The sequence below is a fragment of the Eutrigla gurnardus genome (assembly GCF_963514095.1).
Source record: "Eutrigla gurnardus genome assembly, chromosome: 9".
In the NCBI taxonomy this organism is placed as follows: Eukaryota; Metazoa; Chordata; class Actinopteri; order Perciformes; family Triglidae; genus Eutrigla; species Eutrigla gurnardus.
In genome coordinates, this window is record NC_139923.1 from 5,928,277 (window position 1) to 5,945,411 (window position 17,135).

The following is a 17,135-nucleotide window of genomic DNA, read 5'->3' on the forward strand; positions in this document are numbered from 1 at the left end:
GGGTCACCCAACACAAACAAAAAGGTGAGAAAAGCAAAAGGAAAACTAATTCATCTTTTTATGATGCTGTGATATGTAGTTCCTAAATATGTATATATTAAGGCTGTCAAAGTTAACGCGTTAATAACGCGTTAACGCAACATCCTCTTAACGCCGATTAACGCTCGGTATTTAAAAAAAACAAAAAACGCGCATTGTATGATTTATGGCCGTCGGTGGCACCTGTAGTCTTGATCCAGAGGGAGGCAGAAGAAGAAGAAGCAGGATTTGCGCCACTACGGGACAAAGGAGGAAGCGAAAAAATGGAGAAAGGACTTGTGAACGGCAAATTCACCTTCAAAAGACTGCCGGATGGTTCAGTCGATAGGACCAAAGTCATCTGCGCGTACTGTGGGTATGAAATGAGCTACCATAGAAGTACGTCCAGTATGAGATATCACTTGTAAGCCAAACACACGGCAGATGCAGAGAGCCTGCCGCCGCCCCCTCGGCCAAAACAGACGACCCTGGATACATTTCAAACTTATCTCCTGTTACACTATCTCCTGTGACATGTTCACTTTAATTGTTTGTGATATATTCTTATAACCATGTTTTGATCCCATGTTTTGGTAAGGGGATATTTGAAGTGTTAAATAAACATTTTCATAAATCAAGTATATTTGCCCTTATGTTGTTAAAAGTATTAAGAATATGAAAAAAATACATTAAGGTACATTTAGAAGAAAAAAAATGTGCCAAAAAAAATGCCATTAATTTGCGATTAATCGCGAGTTAACTATGGACAAAATGCGATTAATCGTGATTTAAAAAATCAATCTTTTGACAGCCCTAGTATATATCCCTGGACAGAAACTCTGTCCAATCTGAACTAGTGTGATATAATGGCCTCCCTAAATATCTCTATATTGAAAAGATACCACTGCAAGACCTAAAACGTCAGGGAAAGTAATGGAATAACAGATACCAGATCATAGAACTTAAAATAAATTAACTATTACTCACATAACAGTTGATACAATAAAATATCAACACTTACAAGCATTAGTGTAAAATCGGCAAGCCACCACTAGTTCAAGCTTTTTAAAAGTTAATATTTGGAGGAATATTTAGGGTTTTCGGACTGTTGGCCTTCTATTCAGAGCAGCTTATTTCTCCACACGACATATTTTTGTGTTATTCTGTTGTGGGAAAATGGGAGAGCAAACTGCATTTTGTTGCACAATAACAATAAATTAACCATGTGACGTAACCTAGCTTTAACGTTAGCTATTAGCTCCATTATTTAGCTATGTGCACTGAGTTTGAAAGTGGAGTTAGGTGGGATAGGCCCGTCTGAGCAGGTGTGTTTTGAGGGAGGTTTTAAAGGTGGGGAGAGACTCTGTGGTGCGGATGGACAGTGGGATGGAGCTCCAGAGACGAGGGGCTGAACGGCTGAAGGCTCTGAACCCCATCGTGGACATGGAGGCAGATGGAGTGGAGAGCTGGGAGGAAGAAGAGGATCGGAGAGTTTGGGATGGAGTGTCGGACTGGAGGAGCTCAGAGAGGGAGGGAGGAGTGAGATTATGGAGGGCTTTAGGTGAGGAGGAGAACCTTAAAATGGATACGGTGTTGGACAGGCAGCAAGTGGAGTTGTTTGAGGATGGAAGTGATGTGTTCAGAAGATGGGGTTCTGGTGATAATGTGGGCCACTGAGTTTTGGACTAATTGGAGTTTATGGATGGACTTGTGGGGTGAACCAGAGGGAGAGTTATTGATCCGGGAGGTGACGGGGCATGGATGAGGGTAGCGGTGCTGCTGGGTGTGAGTGAAGGACGGAGACAGTGGACAGGGCGTAGGTGAAAGTAAGCGAACCGAGTGAGATTATTGATGTTTTCCACATCACGTTTCACGGTGACGATGACACCCAGACTCTTAACCTGTGCGGAGGGAGGGACTATGGAGTTCTCAATGGTAAGTGAGGAATTGGGACATTTAGAGAGGGTGGACGTGGAGCCAACAAGAAGGATTGGTTACTGCAGCCAAAGCCTCCCACTGATGGAAACATGTCCTTTTTCCCAAATGCAATTCACACTTTGATAATGGAACAGAAGGCACACTGGTAGGTGGGAAATATTTATTACAGCCTTTAGTTACAAGCAAATGTTGAAAACTAAACATAAGCAGATAGGGGATGATAGGGGATTTGATGTGATACATGGATTTTAGGGCTATTTAACAATTATTTTCATTGTCAGTCCATGTGCAGATTATGTTCCAATTTTAGGGCCCTATGCTTTCCGCCATGCAGAAAACGCGGACAGAATCGCGGAAATCTGACAATAAAAATGGAATCATCTGTAAAACGCGGAATCATGTGGAATTTGTCAAAATCTGGATACGATTTATAAAAATCGATGTTCTCTCTAACATAAGTGTTTGTCACCGCACTTAAGGCGAATGGTCTCTAAATGAAAAGGAAATGGATTAGATAAAAGAAAAATAAAAGAATCTGGAAAAATTATAATGATTTCATAGGGCCCTACAATTTAGATTTCTTTCTTAATTTTTAATTTCCAAAATGCCCATCATAATTTCCTCACAAGGTGATGCCTTCAAAGGTCTAAAACTCAAATATATTCAAGTTACTATGATGTCAAAGACAGAAAAGCAGCAAAGAATCACAGTAGAAGTCCAGGAACTAGTGAACGTCATTTTGATGAAAAATCACTTAGACAGGACCTGAATATCCAGTTATTCTTCTGTATACGGTTTTCAATTTTGATAATCGGTATTATTTGTTTTTTTATTTTTTTAACCCCTCTGGATTACAAACATGCATAAAACCGTCAACTATTTTTATAATATTAGTAGTTATTATTTCGTTATTTGTCGAGCAAAATATGTTGTTCGTAATTCCAGTATGTTTTAGTGCCATTTTAAGAGTGTACGCATATTCTGATGATTATCTAATATAAAATCGTAATTGACAATTATTTTGGCAGGATAATCCTGACATGAAATGTTCATATCGTCTGAAGTTTAGAGAAGGCGAAAGTTAACTTGAAAAACTCCTGAAGCTAACGTAGATCAGTTGCACTGTGAGTGTTCAATCAACTTTCACTTGGATAAATTAAGTGAAGGGGGCCAGTACCTCTGCTAGCCATGTTGGGGCCCTAAGCATAATTCCTTTATGATGCCCCCCCGCGACTTTACCGGCGAGCTGGAGCCAGAGTTGGGGCTGCAGCTGGTCTGAGCGGTGCGCGAGGGCCAAAGTGGCGGACCAAAGGAGCGCTTCTCAGCTCCAGATTCATGTTGTCTTTTAGTTGCCATTATTATCTCTCAATATCCACAGATTGCCAATTAAAGCCATTTCAAGCAGAAGCCGACACAGAGCAAACTCAGCCAAGACGCAAACTGGGCTATACCATTTCAGGGAAGCAGGGCGAGGGGAGACTGTTTTTATCTATTAGGCAAAAACTGTGAATTTGCACAAATTGAGTGATGGGTACACATTTAACAAAAAACGACGGGCCTGTTTATAACTAATTCATATCATTTTTGCAATTTAATAATGTAGTAATCATCATGACATTTTTTAATCAATCTTAATTTTGGAGGCCCCCGCTGGGTAGTTGAGGCCCTATGCGGAGCGGCGGACCTGGGAGGGGAAAAACAACAAGACAATCACTTCTTTTATCTATTCAACAGTTTCATTAATTTAATAATTGTTTGGATGGTGTCTTATTTTGTTTGGCCAAAACACAAAGACATTCTGTTTATCATGATATTAAACAAAAAAAAGGACACATTGGAGAACCTGGAAACCGCTAATGTTTGACATTTCCACTCGATAAATTACTTGAACAAATGACCGAATCTGTTGCTAGAACTGGACTGTACCCAAATAATGATCTTTCCTATATCAATTACCCTTTTCTGTTGTAACTGTGAATATGATTATGATAAAAAAATTATTGATAAAAACTTTCTTTCATTGATAGAGAGAAAGACGTTATTTGACTGAAGCACGTACATCCATTTCATTCATTAGCAGAGAAATAATCAGCAACTTTCGAGATTATGATCAGGGTGATTTTTTAAGCATTGATGCAAAGATTAATGATTTCTGCTATTCTGACAGTAAACCGGTTATCAAAAGTTCGGTTTGAGGAGACCATTGTTAACCATTTTCTGCCAATTTATAGATGAATCAATACTGAAAACACAAGAGGTGTAACGATTCATTCGATTAATCGATTGTCAGTCCTATAGATTCTACTAAATCGATCTGCTAAAATAAATAAATAGAATGAATCGTTTTGGCTTCACCAATAATCGATATAAATGCATTTAATCGGATGAATCGTGATTCTTACTTATGATTGTTTAAATATGTTTAAGACACACTCTCCCCTGCCAGCATGTAGTCTACTGAAAATGTTAAAAATAACCGAGCATATTTTAATTACATTTTTGTATTCAGCATAAAATATTATGCAGGTTTACTTTTTTATAGAATAAATATGTTATTTTTTCACCTTTCGGAAGAATACAAATAGTCTCACTCGCATTATTGCATGTTTATTTAATGGATATATAATTTTGGTTACAAGTTACTGAATCGAATCGTGGTTTACAGAATCGAATTGAATCGAATCGTTGCAACAACAAAAAAATCGTCCTTGAATCGAATCGCCAACTACTGTATCGTTAATCGAAGTGAAGCCAAAGATTCACACCCCTAGAAAATACCCATACCTTCAAAATACATGGTCAGTGCCAAAAATGTTTCCTTTTCTATACAACTTAGAAAATATCTTCTAGACACAGAAGATGGGCTCACTACACATAAATAGTAAAAAAAATGTCCTTTTACATAAAACATGTAAATGATAAATTCTAGAAGTGGTGGGCTGTGAGAACATTAACTTAACATACAAAAACGATTTTGTATTTTGATTGCTGACCACACTAACAGTACTAACAACAGCACTGCCGACGGCAGTAACGGCGCTTCCATCACAATGCTGTTTGAGGTACTTGTACTCTACTTGAGTCCTTCCATGTTATGTTACTTTCTAGGCTACTTCTACTCCACTGCATCTCAGAGGAAAATATTGTCCGTTACAGTTATGAGAAAGCTTTAGTTACTTTAAAGATTCATATTTTTTTACACGCAAATCATTTTAAATGGTCATATTGATAACATTTTTATGTAAACAATTTTTTTTAAATAAAATCACATCAAACATCCACAGAGCTTTTAGAAAGGTGCAGAATCAAAAGTATCACTTCTCATGAAAAAATGTTTTGATTGTGAATAAATCATTTTTAAAAAATGTGCTAGTCTATAATTAATGTTTTGTTTGCCTCTGTGTAGATGTGTGACGTGTGGCTGCAGCTTCTAGCAAGGCTTGTGAGCCAATAGAATAATGATGTTGGTATCACGTGGTATCGCTGCGTCTTTGGGGTTGCCAGTTAGTGTGGAAAAAACGGCTGAGTTTGACGGTGAGCGGGCGGCATTCACCACAGCACAAAGTAACCCAAATGTATAGCTACATGTTGCAAAATGAATTCATACCACGAAAGATTCATCACTTGACATGAATGAGTCTGTCTGAGTGTCACGACACTCGGCCATGAAAACGAAGGTTGTGAAAAGAACTGGCAACCCATTGAGGATGATTGCACTTCGAGCAACAGCTGTGTTGTGATGGGAATGCAATGGAAGCTGTGCGAGTGCAACGTCTTGTTATCAATAGCACCTATAATTTAGAGTGTTTTTATTTTACAGTGTAGTATAAGTACTTTTACCGTATCAGAGTTACTGTGTGCCATTATTACTTTTACTGCAACAGTATTTTTACTGTTGTATTAGTATCTTTAATGAAACTTTTACTGTCTTTACTTATTGCAACATATGACTTTTACCTTATGTATTACTATTTTTTCAGTAACAGCATTTGTACAGTGTGGCAACAGTATCTTTACTGTAACAAGATTAGCTTCACAATGTGATATTAGTACCTTTACTTCTAACATTATTCTCAATGTGGTATTAGTACTTTTACTTTAAGTGGCAACCTTGAAGATATTCCTTTAAATAAATGTCTGTTAAGTCACTATGGCTGAAGGAGGTAACGCAAAGTGACTGAGCCTGTGGCCCACTGAAAAATGTATTGCAATATTTCAAGATATACCAACAAAATGTGGAAGTATGGACACAATTCTGACACAATTACGTTTTACTCACGAAAATACAAATGATGAATAACCTAGAAGTGAAATCTTAAGGAATGTCACTTCACTAAAGGATGTGAATAACGTTACTTTCTCAAGTGTAGCCTTCTCATACCAATATTTAACCCAAATCACAATTCTCCCTGACCCTACCAAATCAATGAACAACTGATTACTATACCGGATTGCTATCGTGATAAAACTGTGCCAAAGCCTGACGTATGTTTGATTCAGTGCACATAAGGGAGACATAAGCCATTTTAGATACCACACCAAAATAAACAGTTAGCCTTCTCAGTTGGTGTAAAATTGATGTTGTTACTGGCAGTAGATTTATAATGTCACCTGGATATTTGCTTTAATTTATCACCACAGTTAGCACTCTGGCTAACATGACACCCAGCTAAACGTTAGTTTTAACAGTTAACAACAAGGCTTTTTCAGGAGACGTTAGCTCGCCTTTTAACCCCGTTCTGAGGCAGCTAACCAAAGAGCTAAATTAGCCCTTTCCGGATATAGTTACCCAGCCAATGATCTGGAAATGGGGTTGTTGGGGTTTAAATACGATTTACGCAAACATATATTCATTATAAACGTCTGATTTCAACGATACTGATATGAAAGAATAAATATAAACCGAACTGTATGGCCTACCTTCCTTTATAGACTCGCTCCCCGGCTGTGCCATCATAGGCGTTGCTAACAGGCTATCAGTAGCGATGCTAGCTAGTTAGCTAGCTCGGCCAAAAACGGAAAATGTGGCCGTTGCAAATAACAAGCTGTCTAACGCTAACATCGGTGATTTGCGGTTATTCTAACGAAAAGTGTCCACTGCGATCAATGGTCAGGATTGGACAGGGCTGAGGGTGGCGAAGAAAAAATATTTTCTCAGGCATTGGTCCAATGTTTTACTAGCTGCTCGATGCGAAAATGCTACTGCGTAACTAGCTAGCTGCTAGCAGCTAGCCACACACACACACAGGCTTATCAACAGAGCACCGGTTACAACTGATCGAACGCAAGCCCTCATTCAACAAAATTAGTATTTTTGCATTGTAGTCTAGTATTGAAGCAACACATATATTCTTCCAACTTCTAGAAATATTACACTTTTTTTGAGGCATTAATTCATTTAAATCCACTGGGTGGAAAACATCATAAATTGTACCAGCAAGAGGCTACTCTTACATCGACTAGACATCCTAGAAATAGCTATTTTATTGAATAAATAACAATCCCATATTACTATTATTATTATTATTATTATTATTATTATTATTATTATTATTATTATTATTATTATTAATAATAATAATAATAATAATAATAATAATATTATTATTATTATTATTATTATTATTATTATTTTTATCATTATTATTATAAGTAGTAGGAGAAGTAGTTATAATAGTAGTAATGTCATTTATAAACATAATAATAATGACTATTGTAACAGATTGTAACACATTTGAAGTTGTGGTGGAGAGGACACTGAACAAACTGTTATCCATTATGGATAATAATCCTGAGCATCTTCTCCTTCTCCACCTACTGGACAGACAGCCGAGCTCCTTTTCTAACAGACTGATACAGGAAGTATTTCCTGCCCAGAGCAATAACTCACTTCACCTCTGTCTAACAAATAACTCTCAGCTGTATTGTTCTGCTTTTCCTTTAACCTGTACGCGGATTTACATTACGATTGGGTTTTTTTTATTATCACAATACCTAAATTGTATTAAACTCAAAACAAAACAGCACTCCCTAATGTATATTGTTTATAGTATGTTATCCTATTTTTATATTTCTAGTTGTCGTAGTCTGGTATATTTATAATGTATATTAATATATCTAGTATGATAATATTTCACTGCACATTTACTGTAGTTTTGGAAAATAATTTCTCAGTTTGGGATTGATAAAGTACATCTACAGTTGTGCTCATAAGTTTCCATACCTTGTCAGAATTTATGAAATATTTGGGCGTTTGTTGCAAATTATGGCTGATCATGTTTTTTTTTTTACATTTTATTTAGGGATAGTGGTCATGTGAAGCATGGAAAATGTGTGTAGCGTTATTTATAGACTTATCCAAGGCGTTCGACACTGTTGATCATACTATCTTGATTGATACATTGCACAAAATAGGCTTATCTGAGCATGCAGTTTCTTGGTTCAGAAATTATTTATTGGATAGATCACAGTGTGTCCAGATGGCAGGGTCCTCATCAACATTTTTGAGGGTTTCAAAGGGGGTACCACAAGGGTCAGTGTTAGGGCCCATTTTGTTTTCAATCTATATAAATGATCTTTGTAACAATTTCTCAGATGCCTTGTATCATTTCTATGCAGACGACACAATCATTTATTGTTTTGCATCATCTGTTGTGCAAGCATTCATTCTTTTACAGTCAGCCTTTGATGTTGTTCAGGCCCGCCTGCAAAGGCTGAAGCTGGTTTTGAATACTGATAAGACAAAGGTTATGATGTTTTCCATGGCTACTGTGCTGTCAAAAAATCTCCCTGTTTTAACTTGCCAGGGTACAGCCATAGAGCTGTTCTCGTCTTATAAGTACCTGGGTTTCCATGTGGATGAACATCTAACTTTCAGGTACCATATTTCAAGTTTAGTTTCTAAACTTAAGGTAAAATTGTGCTTTTTACTTTAGGAATAGATCTTGCTTCTCTCGTGGAGCCAGGAAATGCCTAGTGTCAGCAACTTTTCTTCCACTGCTTGACTATGGTGATGTACTGTATATGCATGCACCAGTATCATATTTACGTTCTCTGGATACTGTGTATCATTGTGCTCTGAGGTTCATCACTGGATGCAAGAACTTGACCCATCATTGCAGTTTGTACAAAAAAGCTGAATGGTCATCCCTGTCTGTTAGAAGATTCTCTCATTGGTTGACTTTTATTTATAAGGCTCTACTTGGTTTGGTCCCATCTTATCTTGGAATTCATCTTGTTAGGAATCATGGACGTTATAGCCTACGATCCACTGACTTTTTTACTTTTACTGTCCCTCGTGTCTTCACAGAACTGGGGAAAAAGGCATTCCGTTATGCTGCTCCCTCTGCATGGAACTCCCTGCAAGATGAATTAAAAATGTCGGACCTGATCTCCCTTAATAGCTTTGTCGAAATTCTTAAAAAAAAGGAACTCGAAAGCATTGGGCTTTGTCACTGTTTTTAAATCTGTTGTAACACTTCTTTAATCTATCTTTGATTTTGATTTTTGTATGAAAGTTATCTGTATCTGTATCTCTGCTGCCTCTTGGCCAGGTCGCTTTTGCAAAAGAGATTCTTTATCTCAATAAGCTTTACCTGGTTAAATAAAGGTTAAATAGACAATAAATAGAAGCCATTTATTATCACATATTTATGTGTGCCCTTTTTAAATAATGATAATGGTATAACTGAAATCACCCAAATTGCCCTGATCAAAAATGTACATACCCCTGAATGTTTGGCCTGATAATATTGTGATGTCAATATGCTGGGGGACACATTCGGTGACGTAATTAGCATCACCTGTGTATCAAGGGAATTGAGTACAGGTGTGTGTGTGTGATTGCGGGCGGGAGGTCGTCTGGAAGGTGATAAAGGACAGAGCAGACGGGGCACGAGGAGAGCATCTGACTACTGCGGTTCGGCACTCTTGGGAGGTGCAGGAGCCGCCACTGCTCTTTATACTCCCTGCTGCCGTGCGCGCGACACTGACGCCAGCCGAACTGTCTGTGCCGTCCAGCGAAGCCGCTCCCCGGGGAGTTGGACGGCATCACAAGCTCAGACCCCGGGGGAGGGTCTCGTCAAGCGGGCGAGTTAAGTTTGACCAATATTGTTGTTAAATGTATTTCTGTATGTGTGTGTTTTATATAGGCCGTTGTGTAGTGCAGAGGGGGAGGAGGTTACAGGTGGGAGAGCTATCGTCATAAGCGGGACATCCATACGGTTCACTTTAAACGGTGAGTGGATTGCTGTGATTTCTCAAGTTGCTGTGATTGATAAATTGCAGTGCCTCCTGCGTTGAGGGTGTTGCGTGCTGTGATTTGAAATGGTGTGCCTTAAGCTAGAAACTAGCCCTGTGTGTGCTGTGTAGTGGTTCTTCACCTAGATGAAACGTGCAGTGATCGTCCTGTGGTGACTGGTGACCTCTAGTCATTTGTAGTCCTCCTTACCTCTATGCAGTAGTTTTATATATTCAACGTGTGATCATTTAATAAAGATTGTATATTTTCCTATACCGTTGTGATTATTTAAAGGCTCTGACACTGGCAGTATTTTCCTGCCAAAGGATAAAACCCATATTTATTACAATATACACACAAGTTGTCACACACAGGTTTAAACCTGTGACTTGTTTGATTGTAATTAAAGTCTGTGTATAAATATTCAATGAGTTGTTTAGCTCTTGAGAGACTCCTGCGGGGTATTGCACAAAAGTAGAATAAAGAAATCCAGGATAATTGAGCAAGCGCGGCTTGACCTAGTCTGCTCGGCGCATCCTGGCTTAATTGGTTGCACGTTTGCTGAGCCAGGATGAAAAGGCGCGGCTATGTCAAGCCAGGTATAGATAGTTGGGATAAGTGCGTGTTCACGGCATACTTAAATAGACCTCGCGATCGCTCACAGAATCACCGATGAGAACATGGATAAGAGTCGCGCTTCATATTTCACGGCAGCTGAACAACAGCTCCTTATGGAGTTCTATGAAGAGGTAAAAGACATCATAAGACAAAAAGGCAATACCAGTGCCATAATTAAAGAGAGAGAGAAAGCCTGGCAGACAATAGCGGACCGGCTTAATGCGTAAGTAGTCAAAAACTGTACAATTAATAAACGGTGCTCCACTGGAACTGTCATAATTAGGCTACAATTAAAGGACTAAAGGAGTTACCTTTAAAGTCCACTAATCAACTGTTGTACACTTTGCTTTAAATGAGGCAAGTAGAGGTGCATGTTACTCAGGAAGTGTGATTAAGTGCAAACAATTATCCACAATGTGTCATTTAATCTAATTTTCTCATGTTACGTTTTCATCTATTTTATCTTTCTCTCCTTCATAAAGAACAAACTTCTCTGGCCATTAAAGGACCTGGCAGCAAGTTAAAATTAAATACAAGAACATTTTGCAGGCTGGTAAGTGACTTTAAAGTAGATAACAGTGAACAAATGAGGTGAACAGATTAGGTGTCTGCTGACATGTTGAATGTCTGTATGATTGTAGCAGTTAAAATAAGCTCATAGAACTGGCACAGGGGGTGGCCCACCAAGCCAGGATATGACCCCAGCGGAGGAGCTGGCACCCCATTTAAATAAAGGGAGGCCAGTGATGGAGGGGATCCAGGGAGGGACAGTAACAGACTCTGTCCCAGCCACAAACTGTCCGGTTCATACAAGGTACATATTGCAGTACTACTGCACATGGAATACAATCAAATAAATATATTGTACTGTCTGACTTTGGATGTCCTTAGTGTCTGGGAACACTATTACACTTTTGGAGCCACCAGAAGATGATCCGGTTAATACAGTGTATTGAAATCACAGGCGTGGTATGTCCTGTGAAATCTTAATTCAAGTTCCCTCAGTACATGTATGTATATGGCAGGGGGAAGGCACATCTGCAGCTGCAGAATGCACTTCTGAAGATGAGGAGACTGTGTCACTGGACTCCAGAAGGCTTGAGGTATGTCAATTTTATGGAAATATCCTGCTTATTTAGTCCATAAAGTATGACGTCAGTGATGTAGTGCTAATAGAAAATATATGTGTAACAGGACCCAGATGCTGCACGGTCTCCCAAGCAGCCTGTTAACATTGTGAGTATTGGCTAAAGTAAATCTACATTATGCACAAATCCTTCTGTGCTAATTGACATTTCTTTTACAGACTTCACAAATTGTCAGACTGTATGCAAAGCACCTGGAGAGACAGATAGAGCTGGCAGACGTTAAAATCAAACTCAAGAAGAGAAAGCTCCAAGAAATGGAGCTGGAGCTTGAGATCAAACGCCGGACACTCGGGAAACTGGACCTGGAAATCTAGAAACTAGAAAGAAGTGAGTATTTCAGTGCACACAGTAACCATAACTGCAATACAGTGTTTTAATCTTTGTTGCCTTTGCTCTCTCTGTTCCAGGATGCAAGCAACCAAGAGAAATGACTGCCAAATAATAATAAAAAATCAATTACAAAACATTGTGGTGTCCTCCCTTTTTCATTAATGTGAAGTATTTAAAAGATAACCACCAATGCTAAACGAAATGCACACAGCAAAAAAAGTAACTTTCAAGATATTTTATTAACTAAGGATAGGCTAAATCCAAAAATTAAGTGAAAAAACTTGCAATATATTGCTCCCTGACGAGTCTGCCATTAATGTTGTCTGGGAAGATGGGAGCATTTTCCCAGTCAACATCAACAGCCACTCGGGGGGGGGGGGGGGGGGGGGGGCTCTCCTTTCTTAGGCCTGCAATGTTGTGCAGTACAACTGCAATTACATCACAGGCCCTGTCCGGGGAAACCCTCAGGTGGTGCAGGCACTGAAACCGAGATTTCAGAAGGCCAAAGGTCATCTCGATTCGAGCCCTTGTCCTGTTGTGCGCATGGTTGTAGGCCTGCTGTGGTGGGGTTTGGGGGTCCGCAAGGGGAGTCAAGAGGAATGACTCGCAGGCGTAGCCTTTGTCTCCCAGCAGCACACCAGAGAATTCGCCTGATAATGCAAGATATCATTTAGAAAACTACACGGCAGAATTAAACACTCATGATGTCCAAGGTGCTTACAGTACAAATAAAATGTGTGGCTTACCTTGTGAAAGTCTCTCGTGAATTGGACTAGCCCGAAAGACTCTTTCATGCCTAAATGCTCGTCTGAGGATTAGGGCTTCCTCATCCAGTACATCCTCCAAAAAAGGGCAAGCCATCATGTAGAGGGAACAGGTGAATGGGAGTTGGACCTATATATATATACTATATTGCCCTCGTCACAGATTTCATTGCACACCTTTTCAACTTCATCAGCTGTGTTTTGTAATCTCAATTACTGCAATAAAACACATATTTATGAAACCTTTGATGGCAATTTGACAAGCATTCATTAGCATAGCAATATAACACTTGGACTGAGTGACAATACTACCACTTGAATCAATATAAAAAGACTGTTGCAATTACAAACAGCCAGCAGATATAAATGAAATGAGAAATGACAATATATATGTAATAATAATCCCTTATCTTGGTTTTGTGCAATACCCCTCTGCACATTTCATCCAGGCCTGCACTGACCTTGCTGGATACTGAGCCATGGAAAGCAAAAGGACCATCAAAGGAACTGATAAAGAAGTGGAAATGAGTGGTTCTGATGATACCAAGCCTGGTCAGTTTGATTTCAGTCACAACCAGGACAATTGGTGAGGATGGATGGATGAATCCATCTATCTATCCATCTATCCATCTATCTATCCATCTATCCATCTATCTATCCATCTATCTATCCATCTATCCATCTATCTATCTATGGGCATTATGAATAATATGATTCACAATTAATTAATTATGAATGAATTATTTCTAATATAATTGCTTTGATGACAATATACAGTAAATGCATGTCTACATGTCAATTTACAGTATATTCAGTTGATACAGCAGCTTATATTTATATTTAAGTTATCTTACAAAAAAACAATGTATATCTAACGGATAAAAAAAAAAAAAAAATATATATATATATATATATATAGGGTGTCATTAACTGATGTTAAGTTTTCTGTTCTTGTGGCTGCTTCTCTGACCTTTGACACTAAAACATGTTGTATGGAGTTTTTTTAAAAAGCACTTGAATGCTTTGTCTTTCATTGAACACTCTCAAGGTGTATGTTGCTCAGATGTCTGAAGAGGCTTTCAGGTGCATTCATTTTTTATTGCACTCATCTGCTGCTGTGCTCCAATGAGTTCGCTGCTTACTGCAAACAGTCACAAGTAATTAGGATTCATCATACAAAAGAGTTCTCCAGAGGTGGCGAGAAGCCTACTAACTCGAGTAGTTATCAAAATGTCATAAAATGTGTAGGCCTACATATTGTATATTTCCGTGTAAGTCCAGAGAGCAACAAAAGGCAGAGTCAAACACTACGTGTGTGTGTGTGTGTGTGTGTGCGCAAACTATTCAAGCTGATTCTAGTAATGCACGATATTGAGGTGAGGTGCATTTTATACTTATTATATACTGATTTTATCATTACTTCTACTCTACTACATCTCAGAGGGAAATACATTTCATACTTTCTTTTTAAATTTACTGCACTTTTCTGACAGCTGCAGTTACTAGTTCACAGATTTGAACTTAAAAACATACAATCAGTTTATAAAAACATCAAACCGGTGGTTTCCAGACCTTTTTGATTGGTGACAATTTGAGTTGTTGCCACTAAACTTCTCACATTTAATTTCAGTAGCTCTTTTATTTAAGCTTTATTTATCCAGGAACATGTCTCATTGATATTAAAAATCTCTTTTACAAGAGAGTCCTGGCCAAGACAGGCAGCAACACAGTTCCACAATTACAGACAGAGGTTAGAAACAACAGAGAACATATAGTCACAATCAGAACATCATCAAACAAAGCATGTACAGACAGAATAGTCTGTTTCAACATCAATAAGAAGGGATTTAAATCTGTTAAATCTCTTTAAATCATCCAAAATCAAGATTGAAAATAGCCGGTGACCTTCCTCCTGTCATGTCTTATATGTATCAACCTTAGAAAGTCCCGCCCCTTCCTGTGGACCACCATGGGACCTTATTTTGGAAAAAAAAATATGTTTGATAGTCCATAATGCGAGACAAATAAGGTTTTGATCCCTTTTGAATTGTACCAGGAATTACAGATTTGACTGTTTGTTGATTTCAAAGATAATTTTACACATCAAGAAAGTTGCAACTGTTGAAGTATAAGACTGTGAAAACACGCAATTAGAAAGACGACACACTCAAAAGTAACATATTATCTGACATCTCTGAAGCTACGATGTCAGTGTGTTGGGTACCAGGATGTAACGTTACTATAACAACAGGTCTCTCTGTGTGTTGGGTACCAGGATGTAACGTTACTATAACAACAGGTCTCTCTGTGTGTTGGGTACCAGGATGTAACGTTACTATAACAACAGGTCTCTCTGTGTGTTGGGTACCAGGATGAAACGTTACTATAACAACAGGTCACTCTGTGTGTTGGGTACCAGGATGTAACGTTACTATAACAACAGGTCTCTCTGTGTGTTGGGTACCAGGATGAAACGTTACTATAACAACAGGTCTCTCTGTGTGTTGGGTACCAGGAGGTAACGTTACTGTAACAACAGGTCTCTCTGTGTGTTGGGTACCAGGATGAAACGTTACTATAACAACAGGTCTCTCTGTGTGTTGGGTACCAGGATGAAACGTTACTATAACAACAGGTCTCTCTGTGTGTTGGGTACCAGGATGTAACGTTACTATAACAACAGGTCTCTCTGTGTGTTGGGTACCAGGATGTAACGTTACTATAACAACAGGTCTCTCTGTGCGTTTAGTACCAGGATGTAACGTTACTATAACAACAGGTCTCTCTGTGTGTTGGGTACCAGGATGTAACGTTACTATAACAACAGGTCTCTCTGTGTGTTGGGTACCAGGATGTAGCGTTACTATAACAACAGGTCTCTCTGTGTGTTTCGGTACAGTGTTGGGTGTTGAGATCAAGAAACATTTAATCAACTTCACCTGACCTGGGAAGAATGTCAAAGATCAGAGGGAATTAATAGTCAATCCCGATTCATTCTCCACACACAGATATAAATGGGCCATCACAACATCAACACAAGTACTTTATATTAAATAATGTGTCACCAGTAAAACCACATCATATAAAGTGAAGATTAATAGCCAACAAACAGGCAGGAAACAACACAGACGATCGTCATGGAACTGAAGGGAGGAGAAACCCCCAAACAAAAACAAGGTGGCACAGCAGGAGTTGTGTGTTGAACAGTGGGTGACCTCCTCAGAAGTTTTCCTTGTAGAAATTGAAGCTGAAGTGTTCACACTGAGCTTTGATGACTTTAGCCAGAACAGGAGAGCCGCAATAAAACACGTGGACTTTTCCTTTATTCTCCTCCGACACCTTCTGAAAGACCTGAGACAGACAACACCACCTGTTTTATTAAGGCCAGGTGTGGAGCAGTGGAAACTGAACAACCAGCACCAACGACTACTGTCAATGAAGCACCATGAGCAGTAGACGCACATATACATATTTATAGAATACACCCTTGTTTAAATGCAATGGGTTGAACAAGGTCTGCAGCAGGTTTAAGATAAACATAAGTTAAAAGAGGTCTGTGGTAGGTTTAGGTTAAACCTCGGTGAAACGAGGACAGCAGCAGGTTTAAGTTAAACGTCAGTTAAACTTGGTCTGCAGCAGGTTTAAGTAAACCCTCAGTTAAACTTGGTCTGCAGCAGGTTTAAGTAAACCCTCAGTTAAACTTGGTCTGCAGCAGGTTTAAGTAAACCCTCAGTTAAACTTGTTCTGCAGCAGGTTTAAGTAAAACCTCACTTAAACCAGTTCTACAGCAGGTTTAGTTTAAACCGCTGACATTTTAAGATGTCATCTCGAGTGACTTTGCATATTGATAGTCTCCTGTTTAATTTGTTTTTCTGCATTAATTGTGTCCACTAAACCATGTCCTCACCTTGCTCCACTCGGGACGTCCAGGTTGGGTTCTAGTCCTCAGGCCGGTGATGGAGTCTCTCTTCTCCTTCTTGGCCAGCAGGTCCAGCGCCATCTGCAGGCCGATGGCCTTCATATCGTTCTTACTGAGAGCTGAGGTCATGTACATGTGCATCTCCAGGAAGCGGCCTGACA

General features: G+C 39.0%; 2 protein-coding genes across 2 annotated transcripts in view; both read right to left on the reverse strand.

The window, feature by feature from the left end:
- ambra1b (autophagy/beclin-1 regulator 1b) overlaps positions 1 to 7,190 on the reverse strand; it is a 37,685-nt gene extending 30,495 nt beyond the window's left edge. Inside the window, exon 1 of the mRNA XM_084017550.1 lies at positions 6,877 to 7,190. The gene's annotated coding sequence lies outside the window, so the exon portion shown is untranslated. The remainder of the gene's footprint in view (positions 1 to 6,876) is intronic.
- Positions 7,191 to 15,668: 8,478 nt separating this feature from the next.
- The window catches only part of nox5 (NADPH oxidase, EF-hand calcium binding domain 5), a 56,832-nt gene continuing 55,365 nt past the window's right edge, over positions 15,669 to 17,135 (reverse strand). The window contains exons 14-15 of the mRNA XM_084018397.1: positions 16,963 to 17,129; positions 15,669 to 16,406 (exon numbers count right to left, since the gene is read on the reverse strand). Coding sequence (XP_083874523.1) covers positions 16,275 to 16,406; positions 16,963 to 17,129 — 299 coding nt within the window. The 3' untranslated portion in view covers positions 15,669 to 16,274. The remainder of the gene's footprint in view (positions 16,407 to 16,962; positions 17,130 to 17,135) is intronic.